Below are 12,102 nucleotides of genomic sequence, written 5' to 3' on the forward strand. Positions count from 1 at the left end.
CCTCCCTGTGTAGAAAATAATGCCCAACCCTTCTGTGTTTGCAATGTGGGTTTGTGCATTCATAAAGGAAAAGTTTTCCATAGAGACATGTTGAAAATTATGAAAAACTAAATTGGTGAAAGAAGTACACCTAGCCTCCTCATTCTGGAGAGGAGAACCCTTATGTGGGTTAACAAATTCTCAACAGGCTGTCTTGCTATGTCAAGACAGCGTGTCTTGTAGTGAATGAGAAACTCAGTAAGATTTCTTTACACCCTTAGCTGGAGTCTTTTTGAATGCGCTGCAAAAGCAGGTGTTAAAAACTGCCACTATAAATCAATTCAATCAACCTAAGAGGAATTCTGTGTACAGGAATACCAGCTCCCATGCCCAGACACTACACCTGAAAATCTTTTGCCTTGACTTTTCATAATGAACTAATGTTTCTGGACTTGTGTTTAATTGTGATATCTATACTGTTCTCCACTTCCAAGCAGTTCTTTTTAATACTGTCTTTCTAGCATACAATTCAAGACTGAATGGTGATGTCTCCTTCAGTGGTCACAAGGGGGAGCACAACAGCAAAGGATCAAGTATTATCCTTTCTTCACTTCCAGTATCCAGTATATAGAAAAAGCAGCATTTGTAGGCTGGTAAGTTGCTAGCTGCAATCAAGGTGGTTAGTTTTCCAAGAATCAATGTACAGTTGAAATAGATTTCCACAGTGGATTCTGCTTATCACCAGCACACTCTGTGACACACATAGAGATGCATACTATGTCAAATAAACTTACTCTACATAGTAGACACCATACACAGGATCTTCAATCTTTTCCCAACCAGCAGGTAGTTCTAGAAGGAGAAAAAAAAAAGGGATATGGCTTCTTTTAAATGTATTATTTTTGCGTACAGATTTATTCTATCTCCTTTCCCTTTCTATGTAACAATTGCTATAAACCTTCATTATAGGATCAAAACAAACACGTAACGTAACAGCAACTACAGAAAGTCCCCTTTCTTGAGAAAGGTAGGGGGAGGAACCACTTAAATGAAAAGAACAATATTTCTTTTCTTTTCTTTCTTTCAATCAGTCTATTCAGTAACAGGAATAGTACTTTCTTGGAAGTGTTTCCTATGTCTCTGCTTTCTCGGGTCACTTTGACACATTTTCCTAAGTAGAGGAAGAGTGAGAAGCATGCAGTCTCTCAATCTGAGAAAGAGCAGTGTTAGTCTGTTGTAGAAAGACAGAATGTCAAGAGCTACTGTAAAGATTAACATAGCAAAAGTTTCCATGCAGAGCTGTGAAGTAATATTTCACAAGTAATACCATTGTTCATTAGCTGGGAAATGTTCAAAGGGAATTCTATTAACATCGCAAGTAACACAATTACCAGTCTCTGCTTTCTGCTATTGTGTGCCATCAATTTGTTTCTAATATAGGGCAAGTCTAATGTGCACCTATCACAGTTTTCTTGGCAAGATTTGCTCAGAGGGGGTTTGCAATTGCCTTCGTTCCAGAATGAAGAGAGAGGACTTTATCACATGTGAGGAATTTCTCTTAATTTCGAATGAAAAGACAGTGGGGGCTGAACACATTCATGTGAATTCACTAGTTCAGCGAATTTACACGAATGTGAATTGCATTCGAACTGGCTTCCCATTGCCTGAAAATAGCTTGCCATTGCCTGAATTTGTGTGTGATCACCTCTCATGCAATAACGTGAAACCTCATGATTGCGCTTGGACTGACTTCCCATTGCCCGAATTTGCGTGTGCTAGTCTATCATGCAATAACGTTAAACCCCATGTTTGCGTTCGGATTGCCATTGGATTATAGATCCAATTTCTCTTGTCTGATAACGTCCAGAGATTTGCCCAACGTCACCCAGTGAATTTCTATGGCTGAGTGAGGATTTAAACGCTGCTCTGCAGAGCCATAGTCCAACACTCAAACCACTATATCACCATGTGTTATTGATGATTAACGGTAATTCATTCCCTTCCCCAAGGAATGCTAATATTTGAATAACATTTCCAAACAACCTCCATATATGAGAGCCTACTTTGTCCATCTCACAGGAATTTCCTTGTACTTTATGTTTTTGGAAATATATGGCGGGGTACACACCGCCAGAAAGAGGCACATCCCTGGCACCTCTCTTTGCTCCGCAGGAGTGCCACAGCAACCAAATTGCTCGGTGCTCCTGTGCAGAAAAAAAGGCGTGCCGGGATGCGGCTCCTTTTTGCGGCGCACTTCCGCTGCCTCAAAGCACCAGCGACAGCATGGTGTCGTTGCAGCTGCACCGCCCCGTTTGGAAGCGGTGCAGCTGCGACATCACCATTATGTGCCGCATCTGGTGGGCACGCTGCAGCTGTGGCGCCCTTGTCACGTGTGAGGGCTGCTGGGCGTGTGGGCACTACGCCCACCAGGCAACCCTCGCACATGATGAGGGCGCCTCAAAGGCCTGTCTGTTCCGGGCCATATCTTAACAGTGAAGGCCAAAAACAAAAAACAACCCCCCCCCCCCCCAAAGCAAAACAAAATCTTGATAGGCTCAGAAAAGTAACTAGACTGAAAATAATATGTGTGTGTGTGTGTGTGTGTGTGTGTGTGTGTGTTCATATTAACTCTCTTTATCGGTGTTTGATGGCTCATGCTTTACACTGGCGAGTATCCAACTCATTCCCTTGATATTGTAAAATAGCGGTAACACGCCCTGCAATCTAGGAAAAGAGATTCCACCTCAACATTATAAGGAACTTCCTGACAGTAAAGGCTGTTTGACAGTGGAACACACTCTCTCGGAGAATGGTGGAGTCTCCCTCCTTGGAGGTCTTAAAGCAGAGGCTGGATGGCCATCTGTTGGGGATGCTTTATGTGAGAGTTCCTGCATGGCAGAGGGTTGGACTGGATGGCCCTATGATTCTATGCACTGAATTGTCCAACTTCTAGATGCCAAGCCACATCATGATAATTAGAAGCATCCCCAACAGAACAAACCTGCTCTTCCAGCACCCAGTGTATTGCTGATGTATTCTGACTTGTAGGAAGTGTTTCTTAGAAGCCTGAAATGTCTAGAAAGCTTATCAGAACTGAAATGAATCACATTCCTCTGGAGCTGACAGTGTAACTCTCTGCACGTGCAGTCATTTTATCATGTTACAAAACTTGTCACAAAATCATTATCCCTTAATCACACTGTAAAGTAATTTTCAGTTTTAAAACAACTGCAGGGAGAAAAAGTGCAGCAATGAAAGATGGAAGATTGCTTGGGAAAAGCTAAGAGCTTCATGCCTGCCGGTTTGCTAACTGGAGGCGTAAATACTTCTATAAGCATAATTAGTCAATGAAGGAAAGCCATTTGAGCACACATCTCAGTTTGCTTTTTAAACTCAAGTCTGTTTTGTTTTCTCCTGATCTCTCAATAAAAAGGAAGGCGTCAAAAGTCTACAACTGTTGACACATGATGTGAGCTCTGGAGAACCTCCAATTAGTAAAAGAAAAATAGCTCTGTAAAGCTTAAGACTGGGGTTACTGTGTGATAATAGTAAATACAATCGGACATAATCCGAACACATCCTCCCATGCTCCTTTCAACAGGCATTCACAAGCAACCTCAAGATACAAAAATTCTTTATTTTAGGACACATTACCAGTAAATTTGGTTGCACAATCTGTTCGACAAGATCTCAGACTGAAGGAAATACGATCTTCTTTTCCCTGTTACCTGTTTCTATAAATCAAGATAAATCTTTCCAATTTATATGAAGCTTATAATAATGATATACATTCAACATATCCTTTGTCAGTCTCAGAGGAAGGCAAGGGTACACATCCTCTGAACAAATCTTGTCAAGAAACCTCCATGGTATGTTCACCTTGATTGCTCAGGGGCATCTCCATGGAGGTGCTGGGGGTGGACCAGCACAAGGTGACACCCTAAAGGCAAGTGAAACCACTGCTCCACAAACATCTGCCTTTGGGCAGAAACAGGTCGTGACATTTGCCTGCATCCCCTTAAAACACAGAAGAGATTACGTTTCTGGGGCAAAGCTCAGTGGGCAGAGAAAGGAGAGGCCTCAGGTTTTTAATTGTTTTAATTAAAAAAAATAAAAATATATTTTTAATTTTTTTTATTTTTCTTTAAAAAAAAATCACACCTTATTTTAACCACTGAACTATGCACATGTAAATACATTTAGGCTGCACATATGATATTGTAATTTAAATATATAATTTTAATGTTGCTAGTTGTTTATGTCACAGCTATTGCAATTACATTTGGCGATATCCAGGAATTATGATTTATGAGTAACATTAGTACAAAAACGTTATTAAGGTTTCTGTGTGGTGTGGTATAGGAGGAGCTAAATTGGAGGGGGAGTTGTACTGTGAGTTATCATACTGTGTGATGCCAATCCTAGTGACACCACTGGGGTTGCCATAAATCAGAAAAGGCTTGAAGACACACAACAATCATGGTTTACTCATTATGAAACAGACATTAGTTAACTGTGCAATCCTATGCATGTCTACTCAGAAGTAAGTCCTACTAAGAGACTTATAGCAAGTTATGCAAGCACAGGAATGCATCCACAATGATTGCTATCAGTCTTGTAGCTTGCATGTTGACATAGTTGCACGTGAATTAATATTATGCAGTTCTCCAGTGTGCTATCTACAAGCTCCAGCTACAGTGCCATAAGGACACGAATATCTCCAGACTGTAATGGAATGAAAACCTTATAAACACACATGGGCTAATTACTCAACGTTTATATTTGTAATCCAGAACTGGCTAAAAAACAAGAAAAGAATATTTAATGAGCCATGTTCCACATGTTCCCTGTTTGCAAATAAAAGCCAGGTTCCTCTCCAACTTCCTCTGCCCACGTATTTTCATGTTAACCATCTGAAAGTGCTTTGGTTTCCTTGTGATACAGAGACAGGAAATGTAAGCCAGTACTAATTGTAGATGGGTGGCAGGGAGTGGTGAGAAAATACTTGGCAAAAAATGGTGAGTTGGTCTTTTCTCCAGCTTGACATAGATAATTTCCTTCTGGGAATAACAGCTTTTGTGTAAGCTAGGGCAAGGCAATAAAATAAAAGGTTTGGAAATTAGAATAAGCCTTGGAATACACATTTGTGCTCTAATTTTTAACCAAGAAAATCAACTAGCATATTTTTTCTTTTATTTTGGGATACACATAAATTCCAACCTTAGATCCAAAAGCAAAACACTAATTTGTTTGAAATGCTTCCAAACTTATTTGTGGTTTGTTGCTGTGTTCCTTTAGGTCAGCTCTGACTTTTGGCAACCCTACTATAAGGTTTTCTTGACATGGTTTATTCAGATTAGATCTTCCATTGCCTTTTTTGTAGGATGAGAGTGCCTAAAGTCACCCAGTGAGTTTCCATTGATGAGCAAGAATTTGAACCCTGGCCTCTCAAAGTCACAGCCAATTCTCAAAGCCCTATACCACACTGATTCCTGCAACAATATTACATTTGTTTTAAAATCATCATCCAAGAGTCCATTGCACTGCAAAGGTACAGAACATGATGTTGTCACTTAAGGAGGAATTAACCTCTGGTTGGCCTTGCTTATGGCCTTTGCCTGCCCTCCCTCATGTGACAAAATGTTCTAGAAATCAACCTTGGTGGTAAATTTCCTGTCCATTTCTTTGCCTTTTTGCATTCTGTGATAGTCAATAGAGGAGGATTTGAGAAAAAGACAAAGGCACTGAAAAGCTAGCAAGTATGTCATCCTGAAATAAATGAACCATATGCTTCCTGAGTCCCAAATTTATCAGAGGCAGATGCTCCTTTCTTGCATCTGACCCTGTTCCTGATCCTATACTGTACATATTTTTTTACCTTTTCAGAATATTTCATAATACCTTTTCAGAATACTTCATAACAATGGTGTTACCAAGCGCCATCTCTGTCTTTGAAAGTCTTTAAACAGGGCAAGATCAGTGATTCCTAAATTTCGATCCTCCAGATTTTTTTGACTTTAGCTCCCATAATTCCTGACTATTAGCCAAGCTGGCTGTGGCTTCTGGGAGCTGAAGTCCAAAACACTTTGAGGACAACATTTTGGGAACCACTGGCTAGATGGCTCCTGAAGTTCTTTTCAACTCCAAGTTTCTATTATTCCAGCTGTTATCGTTTTTCATGGTCCAGCATTTTCCCCAGAACATGCTGTTTATTCTCTGAGTGAGAGTGGACACATATGGTATTGTTTACATGTGTTCAGATGCCGTACATTCATGTAAATGCATGAGTTTCACTCACTACAGCTGTTGCTAATAACATGTTGTAAGATGGCTGTGAGACCTGTGGCCTCCATACGTTTGACTCTAATGTTCTAACAGGTGCCATCAGCCTGCCAAATGGTGAGATGCCAAATGTGTAGAATGAAGGCTCACCAATTAAGGAGGAGGGAGCAAATGTCTTCCAGCCCTGTGTATGAGGACAGACATTTTAATGCTAGCTAAAATCTTAGGCCTGTTACAGACTGCCAAAATAAAGCTGCTTCGGGTCTCTTTGGAGGTATGCTGTTTAAATGATGCATGCATCCTAAGAACCCGGAAGCTGCACCAAAGCTGCACTCCAGTGCTTAGGAATGGAGTGTGGCTTTGGTGCGACCTCCGGACTCTTAGGACCCATGCATCATTTAAATAGCACACCTCCAAAGAGACCCGAAGCAGCTTTATTTTGGCAGTCTGTAACAGGCCTTATTTTTAATATTTGTGGCTAGCATATCAGTTGAAGGTAATGATTGCAGAGAAAATGAATGCAACACACAGCCAAAATAAATAAATTCTTCAATAATGTCCAATAGTGGAGGGAATGGCATGAGAATGAGGTGTTAACAAATATTCTCTATTCTCATCTGTGAAATATTGGAGGAGTTGCATTAACTAACATTTGCTGATCTATCTGTGTTTTAAAATCTGTTTGCCTCAATTTCACACTTTAGCACCCTTGGAAAATCTTTTTTTATACATGCTTCCAAATGGGATAGTACATCAATGGCTAATCAGCAAATTCTCCCACAGTTTCAATTGTTTATACCTTCTATACTGAAAGAAACTGATGCATTCTGAAGCAATAAAATACAATTCTCCAGTAAAAGCACTGCAATATCTTGGCAGGATGGAAGAATCCTTGACCCTCCAGATGTTTCTGGATTGCACAGCCTATGGTGAGGAATGTCATGGTCCAACACCATCTTCATCTTCCCCCATGAGAATCAAACCAGACAAAATTGTATTGTAGGTCAGCTTTCTTTAATCAAGTGCTTTCCAACTGAGTTTGGATTGCATCTATCATAATTCCCAACCAGCATGTCAACCAAAACATCCATAGGACTACAGGTTAGGAAAGACTGATATAACAAATCCTTGGGACTCACTGGCTAAAAATGGGTCTCAGTTGTGATCAGAACACAGAACAGGAGTTGCATTCAGATTCTGCCAAACACCTGTAATCTGCTACAGATACTGAATACAGTTGGCCCTTGGTATCCATGGGGAATCCGTTCCAGCCCCCCTCACAGATTCCAAAGTCCATGGAGGCTCAAGCCTGAGTTGTCCCCAATGGCAGCAATTCATACAGCCGTGCCATCATTAGGGATCATTAACACATGTGGCTGTGGTGCCATTGGGTACAACTGAATTTAAAGGCAAGAATGGCCACGTGCACACATCATCATTGGTAACAATGCAGGCTTGCCATCTGTGGATTCTTGGATCCATGGATGGCAAGTCTGTGAATACCGAGAGTCAACTGTACCTTGTTTGAAGAGTGAGTTTGCTAAAATTTACTGAGTTCTGGACATTTCAAGCACAGTTGATGCTGAAAGGCATTTCACATTCCACTACTGAAAGATAAACTTTCTGTATCAATACAGCCTGATATAATCATGCTGGGTCATCACAAATAGGCTCTATACACAAACGTGAGATTCTACCTCTTGGGTGCAACATTAAAGGCAATACACAAATCATGTACTTAATTCCATTAACAACTGAATGTGGAAGCACTGGCTTTTAGCACAGCCAACTTACACAGACAACCCTTTTTGTCCTATAGGTATCTGTAAATGCACAGCAAAGAATTTCAAATAATACCAAACTGAGAGGGAGGTCTGAAGACTCCACAAGGCTACAGGCTAACAACCTTGCCTGAAAATGTTGTGCTAAAACAAAGAAAGCTATGTTCAATACATAGACTCAGCTACATTTTGCCATCTTGTTACACCCTGCTTAAATTAAAAAAGAAAAGGAAATGTGATAGAAAGGAAAAGGATGTTAAGCAGTTAACTGAGCAGTCCAACCAACGGAGCAAAAAATGAGAGATGGATGATTTACCTAGTTCACTGTCCAGTTCCTCCGTGTGTACCCCTTCTTCTCCAAAGGAAGAGCAGTAAGTGAGATAGGAAAAAAATCAAAAGAAAAATTCAGACACCAGCACCAAGCAAGAAATTCCTGCCAGTATACAGCAGAACCAACACCAAGTTTTGTACCAACACAGCGTAACCCCACACCGTTACACTTTTGTCAGTAGAAAGAGTGTGGACTTTGGCAAACAAATGTTTGGTACTGCAAAACCAATGACAAGGATCTCTGTTTTTTTAGATGAGACTTGTCTCAGGAACAAAAAATATCTTCATTTATTTGTAAGACTATCTACTCTAATCAAGAGTTAATGGCACACAGGTGCCTCTGCTTCCTATTCCCTTTGGTGGGCTTGGTGAAAAGTAAAAAACTATATGGCCATATATCCCTTTTGGGAAGTTATTTTGGGTATGTGAGACTCCACTGTGTTAATCATGGCCCTTGTGCATGCAAAGAATTAGGGCCTAGAAGGAAGTTTTATGTATACTGAACCTGACTATCTAATATCAAAAATTTAGCTGAGTTTAACTGTCTCAACCAAAAACAGAACTGTCCAATTATAACTCCTGTACAAAGTGTATTGGAATGAGTTGAAACCGCACAGGACTAAAGCTTGCTAGAAACTGCCACCTATATTTTCTGCAGCCACACTTCAAGGTGGCTGTTTGGGTGCACTTCAAAAGATTAGCGTATGTGTTGATTTGATGCACAGCAGTCCTTAACCTTAGTCTAGGAAACACACGCCCCAAGTATGCTATATACTCTATGGTTGTGTAAATCAACAACTGCTCATAAAGAGCTTATTCTAATCAAAAGTACCACTTCTATCATCCAGTTTAATATTGATCAGCATTTCCATCTGCTAACGATGGTATGAATGACTGGGAATGTCATTTTGTAAAAAACAAAACAAAATTGTAGCCAGCAAATGAGGGATGACAAAACTTGCAAGCAAATTATAAAAGGAGAATGGTTTCAGTTTATCACATGTCAACCAGATGTTCTCAAAAATCTTGCAAATGTAAGATATGTCGACATAAATGAACTGTTTCTGTCAGACATAAGGGTCCAAAATTAATTTTAAAGGGTATTTGCTTTAGTAGCCTGGTGTTGTTATGTGCCTTCAAGTCACTTCTGATTCATGGCAACCCTAAGGCAAACCTATCACAGTTTTCTTGGCAAGATTTGTTCAGAGGGTTTTTGCCATTGCCTTCCTCTAAGGTTGAGAGATTGTGACTTGCCCAAAGTCATCCAGTTGGGTTTCTATGGCTACACTTGTAATAATGAACTCTTCATTCAGTTAACTATAGAATGAAAGTCACTATTACCAGAACATAATTCTGCTTGCACAGCAGAACTTTAATTCTCTCTTCTTCCTCCCAAAACCCTGCTTCCCAAACGTCTGCAGAAGATTTTTAGGACCTATGGAGGCTGCAGATTTGAAAGGAGAGCAATTTGTTTTTAAAGAAGTCACCATGTTAGTCTCTTGTAGCATAAAAAAGGAGGAAGGGAGGGGGAGAAAGGGGAATGTGGCAGCACCTTTAAAACTAACCGTTGTTGTTGTTGTTATTATTATTATTATTTTAGAAAAAGCTTCCATGAATATAAACTCACTATTTCAGATGCGTGCTATTAAAGCCACAGGTATAAAGTATAATTATAGAGTTGTGGGATAGAATGCAATAGGATGCAGAAAGATGCAAATGATGTCCCTTTCCCTAAATTTTCAAAGGACATGGTGAGGTGATACAGGTCTTGCAGATGTTTGCAGAGGTCAGTTAATGTTGATGGGTGAAAGCAATAAATCTACTTACCAAAAGTCAGTTTTCCCGAGTTCAAAATTCTCTCTGAAAGACCTGCATCCCTTGCCCAACTCTTTGAAAATTTAGGGCAAAGGACATGATATGCATCTTTCTGCATCCTATTACACTCTATTACACTCCCACAGTTTTATAAATATATTTTATATCCAAGGCTTTAATATTGCTCTGTAGTGCATTTGAAGAAGTGGGGTTATATCCATGGAAGCTCATGCTAAAATGGAAACCAGTTAGTCTCAAAGTCACTGACATATTCCTCCCCCCACCCCTCTTTCTTTGCTTTGTTTCCTTTATTACATTTTTTTAAACTTGCCTTTCTCCTAAAAAATAAAACCACTCAGCACAGCTGATGAAATTAGTAAAAAAAAATAAACCATTAAACCATTAAAACCAGTGGTAAAATAAATACTTAAACCACTAACATCAATAATCAATAAATATTGATTAGCTTCTTTTCTATTGTGATGATGAAAGGAAGGAGTTCTGAAAGTGGAAAAGTTGATTGGATTTTATAGAATATGCATTTTAGAGAACCTAGAGGAGCCCCCAGTTTTGTGGAAAAGCACACAAGCACAGACTTAAAATCCCAGGTTCTATTCCACGTAAAACCTGTTCAAGGATCTTCTGTACCAAGAACAAAAAACACCTCTGAGTAGAGTAGATAGTGGTAGATCAGGTGAACCAATGGACTTGACTCAGTATAAAGTGTGACAGTTCCTCTGTTTCTTCATATTCATAACCTACCTTTTTCGCAGAGAAATTGGGAAAGAAAAAATATTACTACCTTTTAAAGCTATGGAAGGCATTTGCTTCACAGTGTTGAAAAAAATGGTTAGTCAAAATTATAAACTGCATAAAGCAAAATAAGGTACCGATGAAATAAGAGTGAATGCATATCACTTGCTGTTAGAAGTAGTTGCTGCCTATGAAATAAGTCTGGTAAAGAAAATCAGCTGAATAAACAAAGTTTCTATATAAATTCAACGTGTTTGGTGGGAGCTAAAAGTTATAAAGGTACATTACTCGTTTTTACTGGTTTATTCCTGAACTGCTAGGGACTAAAAGAGCCTTGTGGCCCCATACAAACCTATTATTACTAGTATAGGTTACTTGTACCTATTAGCTGAAGTGAATTACCAATTTAGTTGCTTAATTTTTAATGGCAAAGGATGGCAAAGGTATTTTTGGTGTCATACAAAATGAGATCTCAGAGGGGCCTTCCTCAGCTTGGTGCTTCCCTGTTGAATAGAGGCTTGTGGAAGTAGTAGTGACTATAACATAGTCAAACACAACTAGAAAGCATCAGTCTGAGAGAGCTGTAAAGTCAATGCAACCAAACTTTTAGAAGCCATTTGGAAACAAATCCAAAATGGACACAGATGCTTAATTGCTTTTGAAGCACATCTGACAAAGAGGTTACTCTCCTGATAGCCTTTCTCAGCAAAAAGCTATTAGATTTCCATTTTTTCTCCAGTTAGGTCTCAGTTTTGGCTATTGTGCTAATGACTATATTTGAGGGTTGTACTTCTCCTTGGCCAATGGATTTACCAATGAAGTAAAGAAAGCCAGAGTAACTCCTGTAACTATTAATACCTGAATCTGCAAACTTGAGCCAAAGGAGGTATCATGCATCTGCCTCAATTTTATAAACAGTGGGTTGTGCGGTTTCCAATTTTAACATCAAAAGGCACATGCAGGGGAGGGGAGCTGAATCCTCCCCCTCTTATCTCTCCTCATCAGTTGCCTGAAGCCTTCTTTTCCCAAACCTGCTCCAGTATCAGAAGTAAACTGAACTATGAAAAAAATGTTTGGAGCAAAGGGACTCCAGACTGACAGAAGAGGCATATAAAAAGTTATGTTTCAACTGTCACATCCAGGCTGGCAATTAATTGCATGC

At 39.6% G+C, this 12,102-nt stretch overlaps 1 protein-coding gene across 19 annotated transcripts in view; it reads right to left on the minus strand.

Moving 5' to 3' along the window:
• The window catches only part of LOC149321295 (membrane-associated guanylate kinase, WW and PDZ domain-containing protein 1), a 607,636-nt gene that overhangs the window by 116,300 nt on the left and 479,234 nt on the right, over positions 1–12,102 (minus strand). For 8 of the 19 annotated variants that reach the window (XM_089519094.1, XM_089519076.1, XM_089519049.1 and 5 more), the window contains exons 7-8: positions 8,359–8,397; positions 774–831 (exon numbers count right to left, since the gene is read on the minus strand). In XM_089519094.1, coding sequence (XP_089375220.1) covers positions 774–831; positions 8,359–8,397 — 97 coding nt within the window. The remainder of the gene's footprint in view (positions 1–773; positions 832–8,358; positions 8,398–12,102) is intronic. The other 11 variants (XM_089519066.1, XM_089519058.1, XM_089519111.1 and 8 more) reach the window with 2 other exon arrangements.

This window comes from Sceloporus occidentalis, unplaced genomic scaffold, assembly GCF_023333645.1.
Source record: "Sceloporus occidentalis isolate IW3139 unplaced genomic scaffold, rSceOcc1.0.p SCAF_1, whole genome shotgun sequence".
NCBI lineage: Eukaryota > Metazoa > Chordata > Lepidosauria > Squamata > Phrynosomatidae > Sceloporus > Sceloporus occidentalis.